Below are 12,258 nucleotides of genomic sequence, written 5' to 3'. Positions count from 1 at the left end.
GGAGATCCAACCAGTCCCTTCTGAAGAAGATCAGCCCTGGGTGTTCTTTGGAAGGAATGATGCTAAAGATGAAACTCCAGGACTTTGGCCACCTCATACGAAGAGTTGACTCATTGGAAAAGACTCTGATGCTGGGAGGGATTGGGGGCAGGAGGAGAAGGGGACAACAGAGGATGAGATGGCTGGATGGCATCACCGACTTGATGGACATGAGTTTGAGTGAACTCCGGGAGTTGGTGATGGACAGGGAGGCATGGCGTGCTGAGATTCATGGGGTCGCAAAGAGTCGGACATGACTGAGCGACTGAACTGAACTGAACTGAAAGACAAAGAAGCCTGAAACATTTTTCTTATGATGTAAAAAGAGTAGTAGAAGTTTAAATGCTTTTATTAAACTATAAAACAGGTTTCAAATATGGATTCACTTTTATAAGAAAAGCAAGGACCTAGAAAATCAATGTAAAATAAAAGTAGAAGAGGAGATGTAATCCAGTATCTTAAAAATAACCTGAACTGTCAACATTTTCTCTGAAGTAGAATTAAGTATATGATGGATTACTTCTTACACTTCATCTAAGAGTCTTGTGCTAAAGTCTCATAAGCTCCTTTCAATGGCTATGGAATAGATCCAAAAAACAGATTTATGGTGAAGAAAAATTTATACAAAGCAAGATATTTATTGATATAAAACACATTTAATGTTATGGAAACTGCTGTAAACTAGAGTCACTGATAAAGGATAAGAAATTACTGGAAATTATCTCTCAATAACAAAATTGTTACTCACTGCATTTATCCAGTACTCAAATGTAAGACACTTTGATAAGAACATTGGAGGAAAAAGTTGAAATACTTCTGCCCTCCATTTCATAGGGGCACAGAAGTGAACCTAAATAAGACAGATACAGGCAAAGTACTACAGGGCAAAGAAGATGACTGGAGAAGCCATTATAGAGAGAAATGCAGCTCAGAGGGCTTTTTGGTTCTGATGCATTTCCCCATTTTCCCAGAACCCATAGGTAAGAAATTTAGTGTATGTGAAACAAATGGCCAGCAATGCTATGACAATCATCTTTTATATCAAAAATCATTTTGTATAAAACCGTTGCCACAAAAAGGTTATATGCTAGTTGCATTTGACTCAAATGCTTCCACTCTAGCAGTTTTGTTCTAGTCAGACCCTATCACATTTAAACTGTTTTTCCCCACTAAGGCACCCAAATATTTAGAATGAGAAAAAGACATTTATTTGAACTGAATGATATCTCTAAATCACTGGAATACCATTTAATAAACTGAAACTGTATATTACCTATAGTCACATATGAACTCACTGAACTTTTCCCCAAAAATCCTTATCCACAAGGAATATTACCTTAGGCTCCTGTCTATTCAAGACCATTGAACAGAGTATACCTATAATGCTGCAAGCCATTGTGTGTATTTCAGTGTACTCTGGGTAAATCATCAGGAGAGTCTGACAATTCTTCATCAGGAATCTCAAGAACAGCATCATAGTGAGGTTCTAATATAAATAAATGGATATAAATTGGGCTGGCAGACAAGAATTCTAATAATGGTTCACAAAATCACCCACAAATCCCTTTTTCACAGTACATGCAAAACGATTTTTCTGGTTTGTCAAAAGGATATTCCATTTCTGCGCGAATGTCATTGAGACGGTGTGATAATTCAGTTAGGTCGTCCTCTTTGTTCTCATCAAATACTTTCAACTGAATATCAAGTTCATCATTCTCTTTTTCTTTCAAATCCTAATATATAAACAGAAAACTTAACAGCCGAATAACAGTTTGACAACACCATACTTTGGAAATAAAGCCCTGATACTATTATTTATTTGCATATGCAGAAGCAATTTCAAATATTGACCCAGGCACTTGGTTTCCTGTAAGAAAGTAAATGTACTCTGTTTTTCTATTTAAAAATGAAAAAAACCTCATTGCATTCACTGAATTTTCTTTTCATACCCCAGATTTTGACGATTCACATTAAAAAATTAATGATCACTTTTACAATGGAAAAAAACTAATTGCTAACAACCCAAATTAAATGCTGTCGTTTTGACTAAACACACTAATCAAAGATTGCAAAAGAACTCATGCAGCTAGAACATTCACATATGCCTCTGGCAAAAAAGGCAAATATAGATCAATTGTACTAATGAAGAACAAATGCAAGGATATATTCAAGCACAACAGTACCAAGTATGGCGTGAAAAGTTGTATAAACAAATTTATTTTCAATGATATTTTGTGATTTTAAAGCAAAAAGGCATCAGGATTTTTTAATCAAGATGCACAACTAGCCTCCTCCCCCACCTTTTATTTTTGCTTAGCTGAATCACAAAATACCAACTTGGGCATCAAAGATTTGTTTTTGTAATACATTATAAGCACATGTGTTACAAACCCCTGATAATTCAAAATCATAGTATAAACAAAATCTTTGGGAGCATGCCATGCTGGAGATTCGGAGAAGGCAATGGCACCCCACTCCAGTACTCTTGCCTGGAAAATCCCATGGACGGAAGGAGCCTGGTAGGCTGCATTCCATGGGGTCGCTAAGAGTCGGACACGACTGAGCGACTTCTCTTTCACTTTTCACTTTCATGCATTGGAGAAGAAAATGGCAACCCACTCCAGTGTTCTTGCCTGGAGAATCCCAGGGACGGGGGAGCCTGGTGGGCTGCCATCTACGGGGTCGCACAGAATCAGACACAACTGAAGTGACTTAGCATAGCATAGCATGCTGGAGATTGTTGGGCTTAATATATATCACCTGGAATATCTTTTAATATGTATCCTTTAAGTTTCCGCTTTCAAAACCCAAATTGATAATCACTGTGGATACTCAAGGGTGTTACAGAGAGACTAGGATGTTCAGATCTGAGCTTGAACTCTAAAAGGAAATGCAAGCATGGTGTACTTCAAATTCGGTTGATAAAACAAACTCAGATGCATTTTTTTTTGTTTCTGTTTTTATTCACTAAGGACAATTATAAATGAAGATGTAATGGCTATTACTGAAACCAAACACAAACTTATACAATTTCTAGATGTTTTCTTCCTAACATTCACATACATAAGAATTTCCTGAAAATTTACCTACAAAGCATATGAAAGTATTAATATGTTTTAATATAAAATACATAACAAATACATGCATTTAAGTTTAGTTTCCTCTTTAGTAATAATTTGTTTTAGGTCTAACTTTTCACTTTGAAGGGGAATGAAGAATTTATTGGAATGTAAAGTTACCTAACATTGATGAGTTACATTATCAAGTGATTTCTGAACTCAATTCAGAAAAGAGCAGAAACAAGACACATCCAATGAAGAAAAAACCATTTTTATAATACAGAATTTTTCCTTATTCTTATGTCATAATATATTCCTTCTTAGATGTTCACTATCAAATTTTAACACATTCAAATATGTTTGAATAGAAAAAACAAGTTATATACTGTCATTTAATAAGCCTCAGAAATTTACAAAAACATGGAATCAACCTGTATGATCTAAATACTTTCATTAAAAATAACTGGTTAAATGTTTATTTCCATTTTTAATTAGGATAATACATTATTTATATAGTATATATAGTATGTGAATATATATAGCACAATATAAAATATAGATATACATAAATGAAATATCTCATAAATATTGTTTGTTAACAATGTACCATTAAAACACATATGCATATCTACATACACATACATATATAGAAAACTTCCTTTCATTCAAATGTCAAACCTTGTAAGGTATATTCAAAAATTCTTGATTAAATAAATATTTAATGAATTAATAAATTTTTTATACAGCACAAGTGTGACAGATACCTTATTGGAATATTGGAAATGTATCACTGAAGTTTTATATTTTAAATGAAGAATGACATAAAATTGCTGAATTACACTGTTAATTATGTGAAATACTGTAAATATGTTTCAGATATTTTTTGAACAGATTTGCAGTACAGATACAGAACATTATCAGCAGTTTCTCTAAAATAGATAGTTACGTCTCTATAATATGGTGTACTTCAAAGGAAATCAAAGTCCATTACCAGTATATGACTGATTACCAGTCAAGCAATCAAAATTGAGTCTTCAAAGGAATAAGAAAAGGTTTATTGGTCTTCTAAAAGAGGTTAAGAATGCCGGCTGCCTACAAACACAATTTCTTACTGTCTTGTTCCTTCACATACCTGATTTATCTAGTATTTTCTTAATTCATTTAACTAAATAAAATGGCAGATGGAGAAAACTTCACAAGAAATCAATGTAAGTTAACTACAGAGCAAATACTATTTTAAAAATCACTATGCAGTGTTTAACAACTCATTTGTCCCAAATTACTAAAGCAAATTTATGAAAAGTGAATTTTCCATGTAAGTGAAATATAAATTCTCTAAACACCACAATGTATCTATAGAGACAGGGAAAATTTTGAAAATAAATTTCTAACATAATTTAATTAAAATAATTGTCTTGATGATTCTAATGATTATATGAAACAACGTATTATTCTACTACAATGATGGTCTCTGGGATTATTGAAATGTTAAGAACTATTTTTTCCCTAGCATTTAATGATTCCAGATAGGTATAACTTTTGATGCATGTGCCAACAATTTATATTACCCCTAGTCACATCTAATTTGCTACTTTGAAGATGATATATTCTAGAAAATTAGAAAGTTCATCCTGTTACACAGTGTATAAAAGAAGAGAAAACAGGATACAAATAAGGATATTAAAGACTCATCTTTGAATATATTACTAGGTTTCCGTGCATGTGTAAAAGCTGTTTAAGGTTATTATAAATTCTACTGGTTGAAATGTAAATATTTAGTACATTAGATAGATAATAGTTGACATGCTAGGGACATCTAGTATAAATTAAAGCATGCCCATTCTGAGTTTTCCTCTGAATTTTGGTAATGAAACTACAAGGACAACATCAAAATGGGTCTACCTGCCTAGATTCTGATTCTCATATTGTGTATCAGAAATACCTGGGAAGGATTATTTTTTCCAAACAAACATCTCTGCCCCACCTCTGATAAGACTGCAATAGGCTCTTTAGGGGGACAATCTGCCTGCAATGCAGGAGACACTGGTTTGATTCCTGGGTTGGGAAGATCCCCTGGAGAAGGGATAGGCTACCCATTTCAATATTCTTGGGTTTCCCTGGTAACTCAGATGATTAAAGAATCTGCCTGCAATGCAGGAGATCTGGGTTCAATCATTGGATTGGGAAGATCCCCTGGATGAGGGCATGGCAACCCACTCTAGTATTCTTGCCTGGAGTGTTCCCATGGACAGAGGAGCCTGGCAGGCTACAATCCATGGGGTCAAAAAGAGTCCCGACTTTTTGACATGACTGAGCAACTAAGCACAGCACAACTCAATTTCTTGAAATCAGAAAAGTACTTAGCCATATTTCACTTTATTGTCATAGATAGAAAAAAACATTGAGAATTTTGTAGGTTCTATTCCAAAATTTGAGTAGGCAGATACAGGACACTTCTCTTGCTGAGGAATCACTGAGACCTAAGAATTAGGACATACTGAAGAGATATGGTAGTTAAATAAAAATCTAACTGGAAGCATGTTTAGAAGTACAGGGTACCTACCACAATATACAGCAGCTATAGGGCCAATAGAAAAGTGCAGCTAAGAAACACTGATACAAAACCTTAGCTGTCAATGTAACCAAATGAAAAATACCATGAGACCAGTGAATAGCAGAGATGAGTACATCCTGACAAAAGTGCAAAACATAAGAACAAGAGCTATTATGTACACTTTCTGAAAAGATGAGGACTTAAATAAATTGAGAGTCACCATTTTCTTGACCAGCCATTCAGTAGTATAAAGTAGAAAATGAATGTTCAATTATAAACATAGGGAAATGAAAGCTGGAAGACTAACAACAACAACAAGGGCAGAAAAACACCACATATTAGTAAATGACTAGAGAATGCTCAGGAGCCCCCGAGGCCAACAAGTGTCCAAAGACATGATTATTGTCCCAGAAACAGAGGAACAATCCCTGGAGGACAAAGATGGAAAGTAGTGAGTAGGCAGCTCAAAAGCACACTAGAATCCAGACTGTAATATTACCTACATAATTACATACTGTAATATTAGCTACATAAGGCCACAGTCTTTTCATGAGGAGAAATTTGTGAGAAAAGAAGAATAAATATGTAACATACACTATTAACTAATGAATGTCCCTAAGTTAATTACATGTGGGAAGAAAGTGTTAGTCACTCAGTCGTGTGTGACTCTGGGACCTCATGGATTGTAGTCTGCCAGGCTCCTCTGTCCATGGGGATTCTCCAGGCAAGAATACTGAAGTGGGCAGACATTCCCATCTCCAGGGTATCTTCCCAACCCAGGGGAACAAACCCAGGTCTCTGTTTGGCAAGTGGATTCTTTACTGCCTGAGGAAGTCCCAAGTTAACCTCATACTGAACCTCTCAGGTCACTTATCATTCACTGCAACCAATTCCTTGGTTTATAAAGTCATGGATGAAAGAACCACTCAAAGTGGAACTGACATAGAAATTTCTGAAACTGCATAGACTCAATCGTATATCTTATTAAAATGGGTCTCAATGGACTTAATTATATATTTTATGATGATGAGTTTTAACTACTTTAAGATAAGATCATCAGAATACAAGTTACAGATGCATGCTACACACTAATTTCTCACCAGGAAATCTCCTTGATTTTGGTTATTTCTAATACCCTAGGAATACCTTATATACATGCTCATTGACATTTGTTTTGTCTTTTCTTTACAGGGTCCTTTTATTCCCTTCTGCTACTTTCACTTCTTATTTATTTCATACGGCTTGAGTAGATTAAATAGAGAGACTAGGGATATTTTGCTTATCTCTTTTAACAATGCCATGGACTTAAACAAACTCCTTCATCAGTTAACATAATAAAGTCATGGCAGCTGCATATCTATTTTTAGAACACCTGTGTTGATTTATCCTAGAACAAGCTTATAGTTATTTGAAAAATGTTTTTAACAGCATCATAATTAGAGCAAATAACCACACTCAATTTAAGAAATAAAACTGCTTTTCTTTTAGAAAAGTTGCTACAGAATTGGTAGTGAGAATACAATTTTTGTTATGTATCTAGAATATATTAATCAAAATTCAATGCATGCTTATGTTGAATATAAAGGAAATCAATCTAAGTTATCAAAGAGGAGAGCAAAAAATTTTATTGAAAGTTGAAGTGGCAAAAAACAAAATAGCAGTCTTTTATGTTCTCAGTATTCAAAGTCAAAGAAAAGAAGTTTCCTTTTGACTTTAAGGAAACCAAAAAAGTCATCACTTCTGGACATATCATTAGCTGAATTCTGAATCATCAGCTGTATGTTGAGACTAATAATACTGCAATATCCAAAAGCTTGCAAAGCATCTAATGCTTTATAAAAGAAAACAGTAAGGCACATTTACTTACTTGGCTGCAAGTACTTTTGTCTAAAGAGAGAAAAACATTAAAGTTCGTAAGCATTATAAAAGTGCACATTCCACTTACTGGTAACATTGTTTTTAGTCCTGAACGAAGGAATTCATTCCTTAAATGTATTCGAAAATCAAGCTCATAAGGAGATGTGACAAGCGCATTTATAAACTGCATGCAGGCCACCTGCAATTATAAAGTAAACTGTGTTTAAAAAAGTTCACTTAATTAAAGAAATACTTAATGCTTTCAGATAACATTTTTTCCCTATACTAAAGGCATACAAACATACATTATGAAATATATTAAGAAAGGCAAATATTTATATAAGTATATTGACTATGACTTTATAGTAGAAACAAAGAAATTAACAATAAAGTTTCCGATGTCCAGAGCAATTCTAATGAAGGTAAAATGCATGGTCAAGTACTGCTGTATTTTGCTAAACTATATGAAGGATTATGATATTTTCTCTGAAAAACTCAAATTTCCAAAAGTGTGGATATAGAGCCCTTTAAAAAGATCATAAAATGCATCTTCCATTTCCAGCCGTCCTCAGCATGCACTTGGTCTCAATTCTATATGGTTATAAATACTTTCCTAAAATAAATCAAATAAAGCTATGAAATTATGATGTTAAAGAGTAGTGATAACTTAGAGATATTATTACACTGATTTATACTTGCTCCATTCTGTTATTAAATGGATCTGCACAAAATATAGACTATTAAAATATATGATTAAGATGAATTAATTTACTACATAAAAAATGAATGCAAGTGAATTAATATCAACTAGAAGGCACAGTGACAGAAATACTCATGTGCATTACATGATAAAGTAAATATAAGAGCTTGTTTTCAAGTAAACACGATTCTTTGCTTAGATTGATGCTAGAAAATGGGTTTTGGTTTTCCTCTGATATTGTGCCTCCTTATTAAAAAAGAGGGGGGAGTTATTTTCTGGTAATGGCAAGCTAGTAGAGTATCAACCAAATGCTAATTGTCAGGTATTCCAAAGATTTTCCTCATTTTTTAAAAATGCTCAAGTCTAAGGCAATTGGCTGATAGTTTAACTGAAGAGCTGCACATTGAAATTGATTATTTTTAAAGTACATAATGAGTAGTTAGAGTGTTCAAAGAGCTGAATGCAAGGGGGCCTCTGGAAAATATCAGATTTAGTAAAGATGCTAACTATATATAGAAGGGGACACAAATAAATCAATAGTTAGTATGAGAAAAACACCAGCAAAAGAAAAATATTTCAAATGTTATTCTGGCTTGACCTTATCCAGATCTGTCATTATGATAGTGATTTTTTTTCAAGTATAGACAAAATATTAAAAGGTATATTGGTTTTATTTTTATATCTTTATGTTATACAGTTAAGCTGCTTTGGGGTGGATCAAAAATCAAAAGTTGTAGGCATGAAGAGGATGATCAAGGTTGTCTTTAACATTATTAGCTACCTAAAAGATAATTAAAGAATGTAGTCCAATTTCTATGAATGCTCAAATGTCAAGCTAAATCACTGAGACATCTGACTAAATATTTGCCATTGACTTGGCATTACCTTAAAAGTCATATCAGGTAAGTTATTATGGTGCTTATGCCTTAATGTGTTACTTAACCTTCCTATTCATAATAAGAAAACGTTTAAGTCTTCAAATAGTTTAAATAGGCTGGAATATAAGTTTGCACAGCATACCCATAGCTATACTATCATTGTATTTGCATGACTGATTCTTGTTACGTTACAACTATGACCTGACCGAACAAGCCAAAGTACATGTCCAATCCAAAATTAACAGAGAGAAAAGTTGCCATCTGCTAGGATTGTTTTTGCCAGAAGAAATTCTAGCTTAATGGCTTGTATTAATATCCTACAAGTAAAGAGAACATTTCCATAACAAACAAGTTAATGAGTCTTGGAATTGTACCTTTATACAAGAAAAATATTTGGATCAGGAAATAATAAAAATAGTAAAAGTCAAAAAATTAATGAATGTAACAACATCTAAATAATTCCACATTTAGTAAAATAAATGTTGCAATGCTATTAAATACTTAACATGTAATATATATTGAATATATAACTAAATGCAGAAAGTAAAGTTACAGCCATTGACTATAGTATAAAGTGATTAGCAAATACTTTGAAGTTAGTAGTTTAAACAGGTAAGAGCACTGATTTATTAATGCATTATTTGTTATAAAATTCTAATGGATATTTAATTAATTACAAATAACATAAGATGAATATTGATACTATCATTTCATTTTCCAACATAATCTGGAAAGTAATGCTCTTTAAGAGGAACATCTATATTGAATGGATATGGAGAACAAAAAAAATCTTTTTAATTATCTCTACCTCTTTATATTACTGCACAATTACTGCCCAGGAGCAAAATCAATCCAATTGTCACTATTTACAAATACAAAGTTAAATTTTTAAAGTGTAATTAGTTTAAAGGGCTGAATATATTATTACTTAATTATAAACATGAAATATCCATTTTGTAGATTCAGAATTTATAGCTAACTACAAACTCCCAAATTATTATCATTATTATTTTCTATTAGCTTTTGTTACCAGACAACTTAGGAGTTTTACATAACATAATTCACCATCTAATCTCATTCTCACAACAACCACATGAAGTGTTACTATTACACTCATTTCACAGTTGATGTAGCTAAGACTCAAAACAAATAATTTATACAAGGTCACACAGAAAGGAGGAAACTCATGATTCTAAACCATGTAACTTTACTCAAAATACAGTTTAATTTCCAGAACATTCCAGATGCCTAACCAACTCCATTCCTAGACTAACACAACAAAAGATTTTAAGGATTGGTAAGATAATAAAATTTAACTAGTGCATCATGTTTAATATATTAGGAATACCTAACTTTGAAACTACAGGTTTAATCAGAAAAACATTTATTTTAACAGTATGTTGTTTAGTATATAAAGTGGGTATCATATGTCAATTAGACTTCAATAAAAATAAAGTCATCATCATAATACATAATGGAATACAAAAGGAAGGAAAGAAGAAAAGGAAAAGAGAGAAGGAAGGAAAGAGGGAGGGAGAAAGAGAGGAGAGGAGATAGAAAATCGTCCTTGGAATGTGTTAGATTTCACTTTACATAATATAAACAATGATCTATGGGCAGTATTCAATCATACAACATAATGGCCTCTCACTCTCCTTAACTTGTTGCCAATCCCACTCCCTCCACTCCTTACTCAGCATGGATGAGCATGCAAATATATCATACACACACACACACACACACACACACACACACACAAGCATGCTATTCAATATGAAGCCACTAAATACAATTTAAATGTAGCTTAATTACAATTAAGTAAATTTAAAATCCAGTTGCTTGGTCTCATTAGTCACAATTCAAATGTTCAACAGCCACATGTGGCTAGTGGCTCCCATACTGGACAGCATGGATATAGGACACTGCAAAGTCTGAACACAGCACTGCACTGGACACATTAAATTAAAAACAGTTCTGTCCCAATATCTAAAACCTAAGCTCCTAGGGGGAAAACACATTCCTGAATAATGAAACTTTCAAAATCGGTATGTTCAACTTCCGAGTATACAAATTTTTAAGAGCATGATTGAAGGATATTGTCCTCTTTCAATGAAAAATTAATCTGCTTTCAAAAAACAAAAATCTAACTCCAGAGATAGAAAATTAAAAATTATGGGTTCAAAAGCTAGAAAGAACAGAAAATATACCAATCCAATATTCTCATTTATAGATAAGGAAACTGAAAACCTAGGAAGATTAGCTCATTTGCCCAATACTTTATAGCTAATATATTTGTGTGTGTTAGTTGCTCAGTCATTTCAGACTCTTTGCAAGCCCATGGACTATAGCCTGCCAGGTTTCTCTGTCCATGGGATTTTCCATGCAAGAATACTGGGGTGGGTTGCCATTTGCTTGTTCAGGGGATCTTTTTGATCCAGGGATAGAACCTGGGTCTCCCATATTGCAGGGAGACTCTTTACCATGAGTCACCAGGGAAGTCCAATAAGAAGCCACAAAGATTGGATTTGAAAACAGGCCTCGTGACTTTTAGTCTTGAAATCTTCCTACCACCCTACAATGCACAAACTTGGTATTGCTGAATAGCATTTTCCCCTGTACTGGAAAGAAAACACGTGCCTTTGAAATGAAATCATGAAGTTTACTATCTAGGTTTCATCTGATGCTTATTTTCTTTATAATGCATCTAAGGTTCAAAATGGTCTGCCACATCTGTTTTAAATCCAGCTTCCATAAGAATTAAAGTTGTAAAAGTCTGAATTTTTTCATTATTGATAAACATGCTAGGCTAGAACCAAGATTCTGATTTTTGACCAGTAAAAATAGTTTCTGTATTTGCAATGTTATTAAATGATCTCCTTATAAGGAGATACCTATACAATATCTATACAACCTATTGAAAAAATGCATTAACATGTAGATAAAAGCTTTGTGCATGTGACAAAGCATCCAAAAATTTGTGCCATGCATAATTGTACTAAATTGAGTTCTATCAGTTTTTCCATAACATTATAAGCCTTCCTACCATAACAGTATACCTTCTTTCTACAGTAATCACCCACATTCTTCAGTCAGAGGATGCTAGTATCTTCATTGTCAGGTGTGGGGTATGGTATAGAAAGTGATATATCACAAAATTGTTTTTAAACTTCC

General features: G+C 33.3%; 1 protein-coding gene across 3 annotated transcripts in view; it reads right to left on the bottom strand.

The window, feature by feature from the left end:
- Positions 1 to 12,258, bottom strand: part of DIAPH2 (diaphanous related formin 2) — a 941,635-nt gene that overhangs the window by 680,408 nt on the left and 248,969 nt on the right. For all 3 annotated transcript variants that reach the window (XM_061409121.1, XM_061409122.1, XM_061409123.1), the window contains 2 exons: positions 7,598 to 7,708; positions 1,654 to 1,772 (listed from right to left, as the gene is read on the bottom strand). In XM_061409121.1, coding sequence (XP_061265105.1) covers positions 1,654 to 1,772; positions 7,598 to 7,708 — 230 coding nt within the window. The remainder of the gene's footprint in view (positions 1 to 1,653; positions 1,773 to 7,597; positions 7,709 to 12,258) is intronic.

The sequence above is a fragment of the Bos javanicus genome, chromosome X (genome assembly GCF_032452875.1).
Source record: "Bos javanicus breed banteng chromosome X, ARS-OSU_banteng_1.0, whole genome shotgun sequence".
In the NCBI taxonomy this organism is placed as follows: domain Eukaryota; kingdom Metazoa; phylum Chordata; class Mammalia; order Artiodactyla; family Bovidae; genus Bos; species Bos javanicus.
Note: the sequence above shows the minus strand (reverse complement) of the source record. Positions and strands in the feature narration are given on the sequence as shown.